The sequence below is a fragment of the Malania oleifera genome, chromosome 1, assembly GCF_029873635.1.
Source record: "Malania oleifera isolate guangnan ecotype guangnan chromosome 1, ASM2987363v1, whole genome shotgun sequence".
Taxonomy (NCBI): Eukaryota; Viridiplantae; Streptophyta; class Magnoliopsida; order Santalales; family Ximeniaceae; genus Malania; species Malania oleifera.
Window position 1 is genome coordinate 91,246,903 of NC_080417.1, and position 14,917 is coordinate 91,261,819.

At 35.0% G+C, this 14,917-nt stretch overlaps 1 protein-coding gene and 1 non-coding gene across 2 annotated transcripts; one reads left to right on the forward strand and one right to left on the reverse strand.

Moving 5' to 3' along the window:
- The first annotated feature begins 447 nt into the window (after nt 1-447).
- Nucleotides 448-519, forward strand: TRNAD-GUC (transfer RNA aspartic acid (anticodon GUC)). Its single transcript has one exon. It is a non-coding gene; the product is annotated as a tRNA-Asp (tRNA).
- Nucleotides 520-11,054: 10,535 nt separating this feature from the next.
- On the reverse strand, nt 11,055-14,135 carry LOC131166418 (probable UDP-arabinopyranose mutase 2). Its single transcript, XM_058124954.1, has 4 exons — nt 13,425-14,135; nt 12,039-12,289; nt 11,786-11,954; nt 11,055-11,631 (listed from the first exon to the last, which is right to left on the reverse strand). Exons 1-4 carry the CDS (start codon nt 13,944-13,946, stop codon nt 11,290-11,292), a joined length of 1,284 nt encoding a protein of 427 aa, XP_057980937.1. The 5' UTR covers nt 13,947-14,135; the 3' UTR covers nt 11,055-11,289.
- Nucleotides 14,136-14,917: the final 782 nt, after the last annotated feature.

The window sequence follows — 14,917 nt, forward strand, 5'->3', positions numbered from 1 at the left end:
TAAGTTGCATTTTGCCTTTAATTGGACGTTATGGAAAGGCGTAGGATTAAGAATTCAAATTATGATTAAGTGATAAATTTATTTTTATATCATTCAATTTTATTCTATCTTTATGTATTAAACATGTGGTTTGGGTTTTGTAGTTTGGAAATGGTGACGACGGAAGGTAACAGCAAAGGTATAGCTGGAGTGGACCATCCAAACAAGAGAAAAGTTAGAATATAAAGAAATAGATAAGGGTTACGTGGCCACTATAAAATCCAGCTGGGCAGTCTTTCACCCAACAACTAGTAAAACTTCGTCACGTCACTTCATGTTTTTCAGCTATCTTCGAGTATTAGTGCATGTTGCATTAACAAATGAAACGCGCACTTAAGGTGGAAGGTTCCTTTCCCAGTTTTACTCGTATATAATATAACTTTAATGCTTTACCACATGCAACATCGAGTCGTTGTAGTATAGTGGTGAGTATTCCCGCCTGTCACGCGGGTGACACGGGTTCGATCCCCGGCAACGGCGAATTTATATTTTGCTTATTTTCTCCGCATTTGTTAGTCAACGTATCTTTACTTCTGCAGTTGTGAAGCTTAATGGCAAGACCTATCATTGGAATGCGTTACTTTGCAAATCTCATTCTGCCTTTCCTACTCTGCTTTTGTTTCTCTTTCATTGAATTTAATTTAAGCAAAAATCTCCATTTCAAATGAAATTGAGCTAAATCCAAACCCAAAAACCTTCTTTTTAAATCAAATTAGACTTAATCAAAGCTCTAGTATTCCTCACATTGAATCAAATCAAATGTCATTCAAACTTGAGACCATGGCTTCAGAGTATATTGAACATGGTCAAAATCTAAAAGATACCATTTAATTGAAATCCTAAACTCCCAAATTAAGTACCGTCAAAACACTAAAATGTCACATTTAAACCAATTATCATCTTAAAAATTTGAGAAAAGTTTAGAAAAGGGCATATGCATGGCTTTTGCATTGGGTATTTGACTGCGCCTAAAAAGGTCGATTGACCATCTGCAGAGAATGAGGCGATCGACCATGCCACAAGACCAATTGACCATTTGCATGCACATTTCAAAATTCTTCTAAATTTCGTGCAATTTTTATTTATCCTACAGATGGATATTGCTTATTCATATGTTAGATAACATGTTAATTTAGAAAACCAAGATGAATATGTGAGAGAAAGAAGAGAAACATGTTGAAAATCATTTTTTTTCAAAAATATATTTTTTTTTAATTAATAATAAGATGTCAAACCGAATGTGGTTTTGCAATATGCATGTGTACTATTTGAGACATAAAAAGTGAGAGGAATGCATGAAAACATAAAAAATATAATGCCCACAATGCAAACTCAAAAATTAAAAGAAAGGGTTTATATTTCTATTGGGAGGTGCACTCAAAAATGCACACACCCCAAAGGTTAAACGAATTGATTGAGCGAAAATGATGTCTCTCAAAATGCACAATGTTAAGAACTCTCGTCTAATCACCCCAAGAATATAACTCATTATATATATAACGATCCAAAATATATATACATACATATAAGTATACAAAAAATAATAAATAAAATAAAATAAAATATTACTTAATTAATTAATTAGATGATTAATTAAATAAAATAATAAAATAAATAGTATAATACATATATGTAGATTAGGTGATAGGTGGTTTGATTTTTTTTGTTCAGGAAACCTCAGGAAGGGTATATATATATCAAACCACCCCCTCACACTCTCTCTCTCTCTATTAAATTTCTCACTCTCTCTCTCTCTCTCTCTCTCTCTCTCTCTCTCTCTCTCTCTCTCTCTCTCTCCTCAAGCTTTCTCTCTTCAATTTCTCTTCGTTTCTCGACTGGATTGAAAAACAAACACCATATCCGGGTCTTAACTCCTCTCTTAAACACTTTAATCGGAGTGAATTTAGCGTTGAGACGTCGTAGGCACCACTTCAGGGTTAAGGTAAGGGAAATATATTATGTCAGGTCTATTTTAAAAATATTCCCGATTAAATTTAAGTACGTGAATTTAATTAGAGTTATGTTAATTAATATATGTCCGATTTAAATTGAGCATGTGAAATTAATTATGTTTATGTTCAGATTTTATTTTAAAAAGATGTCCGAGTTAAATTAAACTACATGAATTTGATTATATATGATTTTTGGGAATATTTTGGAAATAAATTAATTTGTAGGGATTTGGGTATATCGAGTTTTCTTGGAATATAATGGAATTAAATTAAATAAGTGAAATTAATTATATCCTAATTTTTAGTAAAATATATATTTTTCCTAGACAGTTTATTATAGTATGATTTATCAGTCAAATCATGTGGTATGAGAATAATTATTATTGTATGATTAAATATGATGATTTTTATATAATTATGAAATGACAGTTCAGCCGGCTTTATGCCGAGTTCAGTATGAAATGACAGTTCAACCGGCTTTATGCCGAGTTCAGTATGAAATGACAGTTCAGTCGGCTTTATGCCAAGTTATAAAATGACAGTTTTTTACAAAGATATGATATGACAGATTTTATACAAAATTGTGAACATGTCAGATTTTATACAGACTTATGAAAATGAGATCATGTTACAATTTTATTATAAATTGCATTATATAGTTTAAGAACCTTGATGGACTAGAGATAAGCTCGATACTATAGCTATAGAGATATGTCAGTGCAATCACATTGCTTAGAAAGAGTGTTGGTTATGGAAGTCGATTTGGCTTGCGAAGTGTTATGGATCGCCTCTGGAGTCTGGATCAGGCTGCGGTAGGCAAATTGTACTGCAAACAAGGAATTTTGACTTAACTTGGTGGTAGGCCAGTCAAGGCTAAGTCCCGCCTTCGGGCCGCACAACCTGATTATGTGGGGGTGATTACATGATGTTATACGATTATCCATTCAGGGAGGTTCTTTTATGCATATATGTGAGTTTATGTATACAGAGAAATTTATTAAGTCAGAGCATGTTTTGAGAAGAAAGTAAGTATTTTTAAATATATAGATATGAGTACAGTTTTACATGATTTATCAATTAAAGTTAAGTTAATTATTTGATGTGTTTTTACTACACTAAAACTCATGTTGCCACATATTGATAATAATTTATTCCGTTTTACCGAGAAGTGTCTCACTCTATAATTATTCAATATTTTTTAGATGTCATGTGGAGTATAACAGTGATCAGAGTAGTGCAGTGAAACGTGGGTGGGATAGAAAGTCGTGTTTAAAATTATATTATTTTATTTATGTTGTAATGAGTTCAGATCTTTATTGTGATAATGAGATTGATATTGTTATATTGGGATAATTTAGTACTTTGGTAATTTGCATTTAAGGTCTTCCGCTATCTATTCAGTGACTATTATAATATGAAATATTTATGTTATTACAAGTGGGTATAAGAGAAATTGAATGAAATTTTCCGAGTCGCTACAATATAAATGTAATATTAAATTTGAATAGCGTTAATAGCATAACAAAGCAAGCTAATATAAATACAAATTTAATTCATTTTTTGTATAAGTTATTGAAAATAGGGGGGTGAATTGGGTTATTAAAAAATTTTAGTTTCTTTTACGAATTCTTGAATTACTTGTTTTATCAAACACACAACTTTATTAATTCAATCAATTCACAAACTAATACTAAACACACCACAAGTTAATAAAACTTAACCAATCAATCAACGAATCAATAACTCAAAATAACCAATCAAAAATACTCAATCAACCACAATTTGCAGCACTTGTGGAATTTCAGCTTTTGAAAATGTTTGCTTTAGCTGCCCTGTGAGTAATTGCAAGCCTTGTATTTGAATGAAATTATTTGTTCTCTCTTAATTAAGATTTCCGCAAACAATTAATCAACGTACTCTCTTTTGGGTTTCTGCAAAGTGTTAATCAAAACGTACTTTCTTTTTATTAAGAGTTTTCTTTTAATTTCAGTTTTGTTTTCTGCAGCCTGCACTTAGTATACGACACGATACAATATATAAAGGTGCTGAAAATAAAGACTTGGGAAAGAAGAACATTGAGATTTTTATGGGATTCAGCTTATCCCCAATCTACGTCCTCGCCTTTGGCCAATACTACCAAAGGATTCCACTAGACACTCCTTTCCGGGCGGAGCAAACCTTTTACAATTCCCTCTTTTACAGGTAGAGATCCCTCTCCAAGCGATACCCCACGTTTGGTTACAACAATTCAATAACCTGGAGCCGTCAAGAAACAAGAGAATTTGTGTACAAGATACACTCTCAGATAGAGTAGGTTAGTACAACAATCAGTACAATATACTTTAATGTAAATTCAATATAAAGAAATTGAAGCTCAATGAAATTCTATCACCAGATTAATCTTCCTTTGATTGAAAGATTCAGTCTTTAAAGCACAATTTCATGTGAGATAATCAGTAAAAACTCAATTGAGAATTAAGAGCACTTGGGAGTATTAGATTGCTGAAAATATTTCTTGGTAATTAAAATCCTTGTCTTGGGGGTTATTTATAGAGTTAAAAAACTTAATTCCTTGCTCCCCAAGTTTACTTGGAGTGTTGGTCAAGTTTACAAAAAGATTAGAGCTCAAGAAACCAATTTTAAAAATTTTCCCATTGGAAAATTTTAAAATTCCCTCAAGTGGCAGTCGCCTGGCACGACTAATCAGGCACCTGTCTCAGTTATTTTTGAAAATCAAAATACTGGTAATCACTTGTCAAAACACAAGCAGGCGCCTATCAGGCTACCATAAGATGCCTTACACCTTTCTGTTTTTCAGTTCTTAAAAAACTGTAATCATCATTCATTTCATAAAAGCTGTAACATAAAATACTCTGTACATACTTCTGTGAAAACATCTGTTAGATACTAACTCGGTAAAAACTGGTGTATCATATTTGTCATAATTGGCTTGGTAAAAATTGACATTACATAAACTCGGCATTTAGCCGTCACATCTCATCTCATCTCTTGGCATATAGCCATCATATCTCTCATCCCAGCTTATAGCCATTACAGTTCAGTATTACACAAAACCTGCTCATTTAATGCCAATTAAAAATATACTCATGTCACTCAAGTTTTCATCTAGTAACTCATACATAACTCATCTTCTTAAGAACATTAATACTGCTGCTAAAACTGGGGTATGAATATCTCTAGGTTGTTATTTTACTAAATATAAATATATAGCTAAATATGGAAAAAATGGAGATAATCAACCCTACCGTCTTTGGTTGGTTTTAAAACAAGTCTATGGTTTGAAATAACAACTTTCCAATTGGTGAAAACATTCAAAAAGACCAATACTATACTTTAAAAATATCATATTTAAATTTAAACAGTTAGTTTCAAAAATAAATTTGGATAACCGAACCCTAGGCCCGAAAACCCTAGAAAAGTCATAACTGTTTATCTAAAAAAAAATGTAACATTTCAATTAGTTAGAACTTGTTAGCCCTGACAGCTACACTATCTTGGTTTATATATTTTGATGATATTAACCTATTTGTTGTTCCTAGTATTTTCCATCCTTGCAGATCTTATCTAGTACAGGTACAAAGTGTCGGATACACGGAGGTACCAAATCAGAAGCAAAGATTGGACCAAGTAGACATCAAATAGAAAAGATCAGAAGGATGCTAACTCGGAAGTCCCAAAACACATCCTGAAGTTTTTATTGTGTATAAATTAATTGTAATAAGGGTTGTGTGAGTGAGTGCATATTGTAACTCTTGCGGTGTGTGTCTTGTATGGTTTCAGAGTAAGAGTTGAGCCATTGCATAAGCATACTATGACACATGATCATATAAGATCTGCACAAAAGTAATAAACTCACAATTCATAGTTTTCTAAGTTAAAATAAGAGTTTGTCAAATGAGTCCTAAAACTCAAATATGTTTTAAAAGGGACAAGTTTTTAACATCCTAGTTTTAAGAACATTTTTATACTTAGTTCTGATTGTGTTAAAACAAGTTTTATGTCCTAAAGGTTCAAAGAAAGTCAAGTATATTTATAAAATGACATACTAAGCATATAAGATATCAAAATGAGTTTTCAGACGTGTTTTATTAATTAAGGTATCTTATGTTCAAAAGAAAACTCATTTGGACAAGTTTTATCTTCATTTGACTTAATATATTTCATATACTTCTGTCTAAGAATGTTTTGAGTCATTAAAGCGCTTTTTGATAAGGAAAAACAAAGCAATCGTCGCTACCGTAGTGTAGCCTTGAGTCCTGAACAATTTTTGGTGTTTTGGGCATAACTTTTTCTAGAAAAGTCCAACTGGGATGATCTTGGTGTTCTTGAAAAGCTAAGACAAAATGACACAACTTTCATGTTGATGACGTTTTCTAATTCAAGGACCTCATTGACAAACACAGAAGATTCGTCGACGAGTTGCAGTATGTGATTAGTCGACGAGTGTAGGGGCCTAGTCGACGAGTCCGATGAGCAGAATGACGCTAATGGGCAGAAAACGACTAGTTTACCAAATAAAATATCTTTTCTTCACTAGTTAACGGATCCTAAGGCTCTTGAGCTATAAATACAAGCTATTAGACTTGTATTAACATGGTTTTGAAGACTTTTGATCATTCTTAGTGAAAAATTTATTTTTACACCAAAACTTAAGCACCTAACACTTTGCATTGTTGTTCTTCATTCACAAGTGTCAATTCTCTCTTGCTCTTTAATTCTGTTTGATTCATTACTTGAGAGATAGTGTGAGGTTTGTTTTGTATTTAATATTTGCTCATTTAAGGAGTATCATATTACATTTCCATCATCTTCTTGTAAGGTTCTTTGTGGACCATTTGGTGAAAGTTCTTTGTGAACCGAAGAGGCTCTTGGTGAGTGGGTAGGGATTTTTTCTTGAGTTGTAAGGCTTCTTTGCCGGTGAAGGAGATCTTATAGTAGAATCCTTGAGTTGGTCTCAAGGCGTGGATGTAAGCTTGGTGCCGAACCACGTAAAAATACCGGTGTTGATTTTCTCTCCCTATATTCTTTATTATTTGTCTTGTGTATGATTTAAATTTCATACATTGTGATATAATTGCTTGCATCTTGCCAAGTGTTTTATTTTGTAGAGAAAATTTGTAATTCTGCAAAAGAGTCCATTCACCCCCCCTCTGGACTATATACTCCCAGGCTGGGACAACTAACAGAACTCATAAACATAGTTGACATAATATAATCCCCTTACCTATTTCCTAAAAAACACATGTGATGCTCGAAAACCGAACCCTAACTTTTTTTCGAAATCAAGAATCCACTCTACTATATTTGTGGATATTCGCTCCCTGATCCTTGTGGTAACCTCCAATCGTTGAAACGGGCAACGAACGACGAAGGATCGAAGAGAGAGAGAGTGTGGGCGCAGGTTCTAGAGAGAGAGAGAGAGAGATATTTTGATTTCTTAACAATGAAGCAATTGAAAATCTATTTATAGACCCCTTGACCCGGTCAAATTCGTCGACAAAATGACGACTTTGTTGACGAACCACATAAGGTCATTCGTCAACAAAAAAAGGGTCTCATCGACAAACCCTAAGCCTGATATTTTCGATTGTTCTAGACTTCTTCGTTGAAAATGCTCTGAATTTCGGTAACAAACCACATAAGGGCCTTCGTTGACGAGAACATGGACTTCGTCGACGAAGCTTGGTGAAATCTCATTTTTCTTTTTTCTTATTTAATTTCCTTATTTTCTTGGTTCGGGTCTTTTCAATTTGACTCAAAAACAATATTTGAGGAAGGTAGTTCAAAGTTTTGGCATGTTTGAGCAGTCAAAACCAATTAGCACTCCCCTTGCTCCTCACTTCAAACTTAGTGCAGCTTTATCTCTTAAATCAGATGAGGAACGTAAGTATATGTCGCAGGTTCCTTATGCAAGTGTTGTTGGTAGTATGATGTATGCAATGATTTGTACAAGACTTGATATTTCACAAGCTATTAGTATGGTGAGTAGGTATATGCATCATCTGGGTAAAGGACATTAGCAAGTTATGAAATATATTTTACGATACATTATAAGTACTATTGATGTTGGTATAGTATTTGAAAAAAATAATATTATTGATCAACGTATTGTTGGATATGTGGATTTTGATTTTGTAGGTGATCTGGATAAACGTCGATCAACTACTGGATATGTTTTTACATTTGCTAATGGTTCGGTGAGTTGGAGGTCTACCTTACAATCTACCATTACCTTGTCTACAATAGAAGTAGAGTACATGACAACTTTAGAGGCTGTTAAGGAAGCTATTTAGTTGCAGGATTTACTTGAAAATTTGGAAGTTGTTCAGAAACACATTGTTGTGTTCTGTGATAGCCAGAGTGCTATTCATTTGGCAGAACCAAGTCTACCATGCATGAACGAAGCACATTGACGTTCGGTTTCACTTTATATGGGATATAATTAATGAAGGCAAAATACTCTTTCAGAAGATTGCTACAGCTGAAAATCTCGCAAATATGTTGACCAAGATTGTGACAACAATCAAGTTCAAACATTGTTTAGACTTGATCAATATCCCGCAAGTTTGAATATTTTTGGAAGGCGCCGATGATGTGGAACTCCAGAAAATGTTATTGGTAACTGAAAAATTTGTTGAATTTATTGTTAAGGTGGAAATTTGTTGGTTTTTGTTTGTCCCACATTGGTGGGAAAGTTGTTTTAAAGTTTTTTGTTTGTCCCACATTGGTGGGAAATGTTTTTTGGACTTGAGGTTGAAGCTATATAAAGAGCTCACCTCTCCATTTGTAAATCACACCTCAAATTTGTACTTATTCTAGAAGTAGTGGATTGATCGTCGGCACCCGAGGATGTAGGTAATTTTGTACTAAACTTCGTTAAATTCTTGTGTTGTTCTTTTTTGCTGTCTTTTATTACTAGTTTTTGCATTGCTTTAGTTTTTATATTCAATAACATTAGTTGTAGTATTGGTGTTTGACACAAGTGGGGTGCTCAGCACAACATTTAGTTGGTCTTTGGGTTAGGAGTCAATGGACTCGGTTGAATAGGATCCGGGTCAAGTTGACTCGGATTTAGGTTATTGGATCCAGATATGGGTATGGGTATTTGGATATGGGTATTTGAAATATGGGTTAAATACTTGAATTTTATTTGGAATATTCTATGGTGTTTTCCCAAATTGATTTGGTTTAAAAACTTACCTTTGTTCAAAAATTTGTATAAATTTAATTGTTAAACATGCCTAAAATTAAATTGAATAACACAAAATTTTAAGGAACTAGCCTCTTATTTCAGAATGCTATCCTACTTCCTCCTTTGCCCTGAGCTCTTTAGTTACAAGCTTCTGCTGCAATTCAAGTTCTTCAGTCCTCAATTTTTTCAATTTTAGCCACTCAGTGTTTCCCTCACATTTCTTTTCTCAAAATTCTTAGTGTGATTAATTCCCCTTTTTCCTTATCTCTATAACTTAGTCTCTAACTCTATGTGTGTCCTCCTCCCATTCTGAAGCCCATTATTTATAGGCTTGGGGGATCAAACTCAATCAATTTTGATTTGATCAATCAAAATTCAGCTATTCAATCAAAATTAAATTGAATTGATCAATTTATGTTTGCATTAAATCATAGTTTCACTCGCATGTTACTTATAAAAATTTCCACATCTAATTTTCATTTTTTTTTCCTTTTGTGCTTGCAAGTTTAAGATGCCAACCCACTGGATTTTCTGCTACATTTTCCTTTATTCAATTAATAAATTTTGTCCAATTTGTGTTATATAAGATAGGGTGTCTCCAACATGAATATTCTATGCCCCCTTTTTCATCCGTAAATTTCATAATGAGAATCCAACCTTTTGAACTTATGTGTATTCTTTACAAATATATTAAGGTATACTAATCATTTTTGTAAAACTACCTACCATGATTCTCATGTTTTAACTATGTTTCGCTTGGGAATCTTGCTTAAGTTTTAAAAATCTTACCATGCAAACTACAAAAAATATTCTCATGAGATAGATATTTTTTTTTAAAATATCATTATATAAAAATAGTTTTTATCCAGCAAATCAAACACCGCCAAAGGTTTCCTTAAACCAAGATCCCAATTAACCATGTTTCCATGTGATAGGTGCAGCACAACTGCGTGTTGACTCACGGGGTGTTTCAAAGTTCAAACTTCAAACGAATCGGATCGGCAGTGAGGATGTGCCAACTTAGCTGGCTGCCTCCCCCAACTTTCCGAGCGTCAACACTTCTACTCTTCGCTTTTAGAAGGGTCCGTCGCTGATATAGTTTGCCCTTTCATTTCTAATTTCTGAACCTACCATACCCACTCTACCCAAGGCCCCACATCTTTGGGGACTAGCTCAGGTGGTAAGGATGAGTTTGTGACTTTAGAAATATGTAGGTTACAGATTTACTCCTCGAGGCACTATGCCGATAAATTAACAAGGATGCGTAAATGGATGGACGACTTTCACCCTTTCGAATTTGGTATCATACCATAGTGTCAATGTGACGCAATGGTGACTAGAGTTCTCGAATTATCAAATAATAATTATAATAAGAGAAAAATATGTTAATTTTCTTTTTTCGATAGTTTTAATTTGCTTTTGCAAAGTATTTTCTTAAAATGAGAATCTCATTTTTTTAAGGAAAGTTAGATTATTCTCATATCCAAAATATTCATTGCATTATTTGGCTAATATTTTATTGCGATTATAACATCAAAGTAATATTACTTGTATATTTTTTAAAATTTTTTTTTTATTAAACTAATTTATCATTATAAATATATTAAGGTAAAATATATTACCAAGCATCTTCGTAATCTATATATAGTAGGAATAATTTTAGTTCCAAAAGTAGAATTTCTCTCAAATTTGCGCACAAAAAAACATGGTAATGCGATTCTCATATTTTGTTGAATATGTAATGGGGTCACGCGAAGAGTATGTCCCTGTCCCAGTCTCTCTCTCTCTCTCTCTCTCTAAAATACAACAATAGACAGCCTAACTTCAATAATTTCTCAATCATCATCAAATAATTCAATGCCAAGTGCTATTCTCTTTTTATTGTTTTTTTAGGGGCTCATAACATATAGAAATAAATCATAATAATAAATAATAATGACAATAGAACATCAGCTAAGTTCGAATCCAAGAGCGCAAAAATAGATCAGACAGATCTCAAAGGAAATAAAGAAACAATTGTAAGAACTATAAATTGGATAACTAAATGGAAAACTGGGGCAACTACGGAATGGCCGAACAAAACTTCTATTTGGCAGTGCCATTGGGCAGTTTTGCTGCAGAACCTCCAGCTGGGTTGAGCTCATCCCATGCGTCGATCCATGTGACCATGGCATCTGAAAGCTTAACAAAGTAAGGGTCGACCTTCCCGAGCTTGTCCTTGACCTGCTTGGCGAGTTCAACATAGCATTTCTGAACGGTGGTGCAGTCCTTGGGAAGGATCGCTGATTGGAAGAATGGGATGATCTCTTCTTGCCAGAAGATGCCGTTGTACTCTTTCTTCAGGTTCACGAACGGGTTGCTCGCTTTGCTGTGCCAGATGTAGGGAAGCCCCGTCTTAATTCCCAGTCCCAAATGGTCACATATCACCTGTGCACAATCACCAATCAGTCAGTCCTTACTTGGCCAGTTTACCTTCCAGGATGAAAGGCTTACTGCTGCTAGGATTTTCAAGACTTCACCACAAACAGATAAAGGAAGGCAAAGATCAAAAAAATGGAAATTGGATGTAAAAGAAATTCACCTTTGTGCACCAGCCAGCCCACATATCATCGTAGCGTCCGATTGGCTGACCATCGCCCATGAGTCCGAAATACATGGCAGGGCCAATCAGGTCACGGTCAAATGCCAGATTCATTCCACACATGGGGAAAAGGGTACCCTTTGGAATGGTCAAAACTGCATCTACATACCTGAGGGAGAAAACAAGTTCAAATCATGTTGAAATCAACAAAAAAGCATTTCCAAGAATTCTGGCAATTGAAGAAACAACATACCTTGTGTTCCTCTCAAGAGGCTTCACAAGCTGTGTAGGTGCGTCATAGTCTGGTATGTTGAGCCAGAGGCCATGAGACACAGCAGTTGGGACACCCTCACGGAGGCTGAAAGGGTATCCACGGACGAAGTCTGCACCATCTCGGAATGGGTCATAAAGGGTGTTGAAGAAGAAGGGAGTTGCTGGGGCAAGAAGATTCTGGATGTGCTGCGCAAGCGCATTGATCTCTTTGCCAGATGGATCTTTAGCAACCTATTAATCAATTCCGGATTTAATGAAAAAATAAGGCCCAAACATGTCAAGCTTGCAACAAACAAAAAAACAAAGAAGCAAAGGTTCTACCCATGATTTAAATAGTAATAAAAATGAAAATAGCACAAACAGAACACGCTACAGTAGTAAAATAACCAAAGCAGTAAAATAACCAAAGCCAGAATGGCCAACTGAATATGCTAAAGAGAATGGAAACTGAAAATGCTTAGAATGACAATTATATATCATTTGTGTTTGACAGTTCATATGAACCGTAACAGCAACTCAACCACTAAAGAAAAATTATATATTATCAATAACATTTTTAATCATCTGACGAAGATCCACCGAGTCAAAACTATGCCACAATCATTGGAGCACTTTTCAGTACACCCACAAGGCAAGATCATCAGCAGCAAAACAATAGTAGAATATCATAATCATCGGTAACATCTGGTTCATGACTAAACTAGTAGAATCATCCAATTGTAAAGTAATTGTCGGTTTTTAACATTCCAAAGGAGGCCCACCAATAGCTCAGGCCACTCTTCCAAATGAATGCAGGAAGTGAATCAAATTGATTTACCATTTGTTTTTTTTCGACAGTGATTTCAGGCGTGCGAGGAGACAGCAAAGTTTGGTAGATCTGGACTTTCAAATTGGACCCATCCAGGAAAGGAATATGGAAGAACCAAATACGATAGATCTGGACTTCCAAATAGGAATCATCTACCAAAAAGAACATGGAAGAGCCATTCTTGTATGAAAATGCCAATCATCACTAGGCTGCGGTCATACGATAAACCATCACGCGTGATGGCACTGAGCGACAGATCTTTTTCACATATCACAGTAATGTCAACCAGATAATTATACAGATGCAGATCACACTCAAGACATTCACAAATCAAAAGCAGTCAAACTACAAAACCGAAACCCGACCCGAGTAACGATCCGAACTTCAACCCCAAAACAAAAGCATGCAAAAACATAAGAATCCAGTTAACAAACAATGGAATAACAAAATAATCATCCAATTCTCTGCAAATCAAGCCCAATCCGCAGAAAGATAAAAAATTTAGAAAGCAAACGAAGAAAATCCAGGAAGAAAACAGGGGAAATTTGAGGAACTTACGAAGCAGTCATCGTCAATGGTGAAGATGTACTTCTTCTTAGAGACCATGTAGCCAAAGCAACGGCAGGCGGAGTCCTTGAAGGAGATACAGGAGGCCTTGGGACCCAGAATCCTGTTGATGTCGTTGCGATTGTAGAGCTCGTAGTCGAAGCCGTCAGGAACCTTGATGCTCTTCGACGGGTCACCGTCCTGGACGATGATCAGATGGTACGGCTCGAAGAAGGGCCTCCACATCTCCAAGAAATCCAGGTTTCGAATCGTGGGGATCACGATGTCGAGCTCATCCTTCAAGAGAGGCGTCGGAGTAGCCATTAGAGAGAGAGAGAGAGGTGCTTGTGTTTGCGTTGGAATGGGTGGGAATGAGAATGGAGAGGAGCAAGAGAGCGTGTGTTTATAAGAGGAGAAGGACGCGGTGGCACGTGGGAAGGCGGAGGAGTCGGCACGGGTAGAGCGTCCGAAGAAGTGAGCGACTGGTTCAAAATGAAAAATGCCGCCGGTGTTTCTGGGGCACGCTGTGTCCATTCGTCTTTTGCTTTAAACTTATTCCATGTACGGAATGTCCATCATGGTCCATGTACCGCCTCGCCTCTGTTCATCCTCACCGTCCACGTTGCCCTACTGTTTTCAGCTCATCTATTTATTTACTTCAACATTATTGCTTTGGGATTAACAGACGGTGGAAAACGGTACAATAAACTAAAAAATAAAAAATAAAAAAAATTGTCCTTTGCCAGAAGACAGCTGGTGATGAGGAATAAGGAAATTGAGGGGATTGGAAGACACTTGCCAAATATTTGGAATATAGTTGACCGATTGGGCTTTTGAGGTGGTTTGAAAAAGAGAAAAAATATGTTAAGACACTAAACAGGATTCAGATCTGGTCAACTTCGAAAAGGAAGCGGAGGATAGTTTTGGAAATTAAATGTATTAATCAAAAAGTTAATGACAGTTAATGTTTTTGAGCATCTTTACAGCCCAATTGATTCACAAGACAGTTTTGGCACCTTTGCAATCCCTAATTTCTTTTTAGGAAAAATTATATAAAACCTGCCTGTCATTTAATTAAAAGTCACACTTTAAATTTAGATTTATATTAAATTTGAATTATATGTAATATAAAATCATATTAAAATTTGTTCAAATTCACTCAAATCTAAATTTACCATCATTACTCACCTTGTAATTTACTATTACTTTTTTTTCATGAAAAATTATTGTGTGTGTGTGTGTGTGTATATATATATTGATGATTCGGAATTCCTACTTGGATGAGTTCATCTGGATTTCGCGATACCAAACAAGCAGCCTGTTTATTGACGCATTTCTGGTAATTCACTAAACAAATCGCAACTGGAAAACGAACCTAGGACTTTAAAGTCACCATAGTCTAACCTCACTCTTACCAGTTGAGCAAACTTATATGGGAAATTAACATATTAGATGAAAAAAACTATTTTTATGGAGAAGAATGCCCTTTCAAATCCACACAAAAT

Excerpts from the sequence above, each read along its gene's own strand:
- LOC131166418 (XM_058124954.1), bottom strand. The coding sequence starts at position 13,946 with ATGGACACAGCGTGCCCCAGAAACACCGGCGGCATTTTTCATTTTGAA. Across the intron at positions 12,290-13,424 it reads CCATTGACGATGACTGCTTC|GTTGCTAAAGATCCATCTGG; the intron begins GTAAGTTCCTCA and ends ATTGATTAATAG. Across the intron at positions 11,955-12,038 it reads CCTCTTGAGAGGAACACAAG|GTATGTAGATGCAGTTTTGA; the intron begins GTATGTTGTTTC and ends TTTCTCCCTCAG.